The sequence below is a fragment of the Hippoglossus hippoglossus genome, chromosome 4, assembly GCF_009819705.1.
Source record: "Hippoglossus hippoglossus isolate fHipHip1 chromosome 4, fHipHip1.pri, whole genome shotgun sequence".
In the NCBI taxonomy this organism is placed as follows: Eukaryota; Metazoa; Chordata; class Actinopteri; order Pleuronectiformes; family Pleuronectidae; genus Hippoglossus; species Hippoglossus hippoglossus.
This window is the reverse complement of record NC_047154.1, coordinates 23,022,108-23,028,107: the sequence shown is the minus strand read 5'-3', so window position 1 is coordinate 23,028,107 and position 6,000 is coordinate 23,022,108. Positions and strand designations below refer to the sequence as shown.

General features: G+C 40.5%; 1 protein-coding gene across 1 annotated transcript in view; it reads left to right on the top strand.

Annotated features, from left to right (window-relative positions):
* The window catches only part of LOC117759858 (glypican-5-like), a 43,311-nt gene that overhangs the window by 15,283 nt on the left and 22,028 nt on the right, over positions 1-6,000 (top strand). Inside the window, exon 8 of the mRNA XM_034582319.1 lies at positions 4,073-4,193. Coding sequence (XP_034438210.1) covers positions 4,073-4,193 — 121 coding nt within the window. The remainder of the gene's footprint in view (positions 1-4,072; positions 4,194-6,000) is intronic.

Sequence of the window (6,000 nt, the reverse complement as noted above, 5' to 3'; positions counted from 1 at the left end):
TGTGTAATTGTGTTTGTACAAGCGTATGTGTGTGTTACATGTTTCCGTGCACGCTACAGTCGCCATAAACGTTTGGTGCAGGGATGAGACAGAAGAAAGGATCTGTGTGTGTGTGTGTGTGTGTGTGTTACCGTTAGCAACCCTGCAGTAACCGAGGGCAGCAGAGCAGCACTGTGGTGGTGGTGCTGGTGTGATCTTATGAAGTGTCTCCCACACTCACTTCCTCTGTGTCATCTACAGCTACTTTCTGCAATATGATCATCTGCAGTGTCAAACAGTCGGAGCAGCACGATGCTCCGCAGAGTGGCCAATAACTCATTCACACCACTGACACTTTCCAATATATCCAGCATGGGAAACGCTTTAGGGGTGAAGAGGCTGAAATCATCCACTGCACCTGAATGTAAAGTAAAATACACACAAAATCCACAAGGTGATACTCATCATGCAGAACTGAAGATTTGAAGCAGCGTTTGACCCATTTGATCTGTAGATATGAGCCATTCACAAACATTACGTTATCTGTATTTGTTTGTTGATACAAATACTTCTATTTGACAGAATAAACAGTCAATATATTTGGTTTTAAAGTCTATACTGTAAAATATCAATCCTCAATTCCCAGTTGATGTCTGAGAGATCGCTGACAATTTCTATTTAAACATACGTAACGGCCAATGTATGTATTATTAGGTGTTTGCTCCCTAGTATCGGCATCGACTCCCCCAAATTCATATTGGTTCAGCTCATGACCCTCGAGAGGGTGCAAGGATTTCATTTGTCAACAATACACCTGGCCTTCTACTGAGTGGACAATTTTCTCCGATTTGTTACACGAAAGAAAACACCAAGAGCAGCGGAGAAATCCCAGAGAGGACGTTTCTCGTGCACACAGAAGAAGCGTGAGCTGAAGCTGGAGCACAGGAAATCTGTCTTGGCAACAAAATTTGAGTGCAGGCAAGTTTGAACAAAAGCAGAGTGAATTAAAGAACAAGCAAGGGTGCTATTTAGCTATTAATCTGAACATTAATATACCCCACAATTCTTGAACTGCTCTTGTGCTTAAGACCCTTTAAAGATGTCAGCGTTAATGACTTAAACAACATGGATTATTTCTTGATCTTTCTACTGCACCGATCATTACAGACACCGAGCACATAAATAATTGATTCATCTTGCATAGTCGTGGAAATTGGCTCATATGATCCCTCTGCAGAGATTGCATTGACCTCCAGTGTTGTCCTACCTGTCACCCATCCTGGACCGGCTGATCGATATCGGCTGGAGGCGACCCTCGGCCAGAACAGCACGTCAATAGTGCAGGGCCAAATATTGTACAGCGCTCTATAACTTCAAGGCTTTTCCTCAACAATTAGCTCAAACCTCCCTGTAATGATTTGTATATCAATCTTTGAACAGTTTATTTTGTTCCGGTCTAATTGGAAACAGGGTTTTTGCGGTAAAAAAACGTCAAACTTCAAAGTCAAATCGGTCGCTTGTCACTCTGCTGCATTGTTACTAATGAAGAAGAGCACGTGACCCAGCGTTCATGGCGATGAAGGAAAACGTATTTGTCCGAATATTTGTGCCCGTGGCAAATTCATTAGATGTGTGGTGTTGACACTGATCGCTAAAAGTCCGTGGAATCTTGGGATCTCCCCTCGGGCCACAGGCTGCGGTTTTTAATTGAGCTTTTAATTATTTAATTCTCACACTCCTCCCTGTTCACACTCCTCCTCTCCTCTAACTTATTTTCATTTTCTTTCCCCGTCACGTTATTGCCTTAGATTTTTATAAATCGGTCCAGAGAGGTTTGATCTGCTGAGCCTTTGATCTCTAACACACACACACACACACCAGTATCCTGTTATTACCATAATACTCAATCATTGTTTTGTGCACTCGTGTATATCACTGCTCTCTAATCCTTGACATGTGGTAAGAACGGTGTTAAATTCTTTGTATAAACACAGACGAGCAGTGATTGCACCTTTGTGATCTTCTGCTGGTTCTCGGTGCATCTTTGGAGTCGATATAAGCAGTTTCCATGGTGACGGTGTTTGAAACCATCCCCTTTGTTTTTGTGGCGATGAAAACAAGCTCCATGTCTGAAAAATCAGTGGTTGAGACCGGTGACGTTGGGCTGAACCTCCCAGGAAGACTTCAGTGCTTAAATCAATGCTTCAACTTACACTTACAGTTATGTACAAACAGCAGACCACAAACACAGTTGACCAGCGATATCAGATTATTTCATTATTTCCACGAGTGGTTGGTTCAGGGTTATTATGAAAAGGTTTGTGTAGAACTGAAGAAAATAAGATGATTAGAAAAACGTATGTGAAGCTTGCCTGTGAAACACACATGGGATATAAAGTCGCACAATACTGTAAATGAATGAATATTTAACACTGAGCAATGAATCAAAATCATGTTAATCTGTATCTTATAAATAAATATCTCCCTCTAATCTATGTACACACTGGTGTAGTCAGCAGCTACAATTTCTTTTTCATTTAAAGGAAAGTGGACAAACCACATTAATCATTAACATTAAATTTGAAGTAGTATTTTCTAAATACAGAGATTTGTCTCAGCTTTAAAGGAAAACTTAAAAATATGAATGAATGATATTCCTCAAAGCTGCATCTCTGAGGCATTAGAACCAAATCAGATGAATGATGGTGATTTCCACGTAGTTTGGTGAAAGTAAACTGAAGCACATGAATAAAAAGGGAAAATTCATCGTTAATATATCTGAACAGGTGTGTTCTTCCTTTTCGCTGCTTAAGCAAATTACCGTATCACCTCAACTAGACGAGCATCACAATTTGACTGGGTTTTCACAAAGTAACGCTGCTTATTTTATTGTTCAACATCCCTTGTCGCTCACGTCCGCTGTGATTGTGTTTCCATTGTGTTTTGGCTCTTGTATTCTTGTTTTGCGTTGCCTTTGTCGTCTCGGCCTCCGCACATAATACATTAAAGAACCAGACGAAGCTAAGAAAGAGTTTTTTTATCAGGAGAAGCAATCTGCGTGAGAATAGAACAAACATTTGTTAAACTTGTTGAGCTGATGGATCTGATCTCAGACCAGCTGGGTGGGTTTAGTCATTTGAAATCCACCCACCACTTCTCTGTTCCCTCGTTGCCATAGCCAGAGTGTGTTTGTGTTTTTGAGGGCGTGGACTCGGCGGTTGGTCGGTGGCTGGTTGTATTAACTAGAGAAGCTGCTTTGGAACGTGGAAACATGGAAAAGTATGAGTCATGAACTGTTGATTCTTCTCTGTTGCTTTTCTCTCACTTCATCTTCCTTTTGATCCTCCCACTCTGCAGCCAACACACACACACACACACACACACACACACACACACACACACACACACACACACACACACACACACACACACACACACACACTCAGACAAAATGATGTGCTACTTGCTTGAAGCCGACGACAGAAGGAAACATCACTGTATTTTCTGTCGGTCATTACTTTTGCTTTCCACTACTCCACCCAATCAATCATCTAGAAAAGGTTTTGTAAGAAGTCGTTATATTCAAGTTACTGGGAATGCAGTACTAAGGTAGATGAAAATGGTTAAGTCCTGTATTTCAAAAGTAAAGTCAAAATACTTTGATTACAGGTTCGTCCATCGACAGTTGTTCAGTAGATATTAAATGCACCATAAAACAAATGTTATTGGATGTAAAGTTTTAATTAGCAGAAACTGCACTCAGCACAATTAAAGCAGGAAGAAACGATACTTAACTTTTACTCTTGAGCTACAAATTCTTACAAACCTATAGCCGATAAATCATTGATATTAGTCAAACTTTGACAGATCGTTTCTATTCCAACTGACGAAGCTTTTCTAGCCTTTACAGCACTGGTTTACTGACCCAGCATTACTATGGGTTTGTTTAAGGTGTCACTGTGGGAAATAAACTGAAGTCAGGATATTTTTGGGGATTTGAAGAATTGAATAGAACTAAGTAAAAATGTCAAAACACACACACGTACACACACACGGGATGTACCAGTGTTTCTCATGTTCTCTCATTCTGTAGTTATGCAGGTCGCGTGGTCGGCAGCAGCTTAAAGGCCCAAAGGGAAAACCCAGAGATGACCGTCCGTAATACAGACCCTGTCCTGAAGGGGGCCAAGCAGAGGCTGGAGCAGCTCACACAGGTAAAAAACACATGTCGAAGCTGCACCAAACTTAACAATGCACATCCTTGGGCCCTTATCAATACACATGTTGACTGTGAAGTTGATGGGATGAGCGGTTCTAGAGATAAGCGTTCCACATACAGAGATTTGTGTAAGCAGCGATGCGTCTTGACAAATTCACTTAATGTTTTCTTGTTTTCTGCTTGTTTTTGTCTATTTTCTTGGACAACAAATGTAAACACAAGTTGCCCTAATTTATTTGTCCCACTGCGCTGGACGTTCCCTGCAGCCTCAGCCGTTAACCTGTATTTTGGGTCCGACTCTGCTGCAGAGCATTAATATCTCCTGTGCTCACCTTGACCGTGACACATGGAGGTGGTTGGAATTCTGCAGGAACGATGCTGCCCGGATAGAATTATTCATATCTGTGTTTAAAGTAATGACGCGATAAAATAACGATGCTGTTGTTTTCGTTTGATCTTCTGGATCTTATTGTCACGATAAAATATTAATGTGTAAAGTGTGATGTAGGTGTAATACAGCTGCTGAAGCTCGCTGCAGGGGTCTGCTGGTGTGTCGTTTTCCTCATCCTCCCTTTGTGCAGCGCTGCCTAATCCAATAAACTTAAATGTCAGCAGCAGATGTGGATAATAACATGCGATAACAAATTAATGATTCACCAATCAAACCAGATTTATGCAGCAACGTTCAAAGCTCGGGGGCAGTGTGGTAATATGGTGATTCATGAAATCATATGAATGTAATTTATAAAAATGATTCTCAATGATTCCCTGAAAATGAATCGTTCCATTGCCTTGAATAAAATTGTGGATTTCTCTGGATTTTAACATAATTTACATCATCTAAAATACTTTTTTTAGATGATATAAATACACAAGTCAACAAAATATAAATATATAATGTTGTTCTGGTCGTTTTTTGGCCATTTTACACATTTTATCCTTAAAGTATAACGTAAAAAAAAAAAACTAATACAAACTGACACAACATCATATTTCACATTTTGTATAGAATCAAGAAAATCACTGAAACGTCGATAAAGAAAACTAACGACATGTTTTGACGTCGAACCAGATCCGTGCTCGGTGTGAAGAAAACCTGAGGAATTCTGTTAACATGCGTTGTAATGGAATGTTTATGCAAACGTGGGTTATATTTTTCATTTGCTGTTGAGGCGCTCGGTGCTTCGTCTAATTTAGACTGTGGGTCCATTAATCACGTTACATTTACATGCAGGATGTGCAGAGTCAGCATTCCCCTCGTGCCATGTTCACAAACACGCTACACATGAGCCATGTAATCATTTATGTGCAGGATCTGCTTTCTCAGGCCCCATTAATTCAATGTAACGTGCACGTGTGCTGTCGATTTTACAAGAACGCTGAACCTTAAAGATCACACGTGCACCAACACATGCTCAAACACTGACGATTGCAGAGATCTGTGCTTTGGATTTGTAATTCTCGTGAGGCAGATTGTTGTGCTACCAGGCCACAGCATGAACCAGAGAGGAAGTCAGATATAACAACTCATCTGTATTTCAGACTATGTTTCAGTTCCAAACAGCTGTGTTGTCTTTCCATGTATTTGACAAATTGAGACCAGTACAGTGCCCGTTGTAAACCTGCCTGTTTGGAATGTTCTGTTCTCTTGTTCTGCAGCTACTTCAGAGTTAGTCCAAGTCTTTAGTGAGTCGTCCTCAAACTGTTCTACAAGATACTGTGACTCTTTTTTAGTTTGTGTGCTGGACGTAGTCTGCAGAGCTTTTTACAAACAGTCTTTTACAGAGTGAAGGTAGAAAACT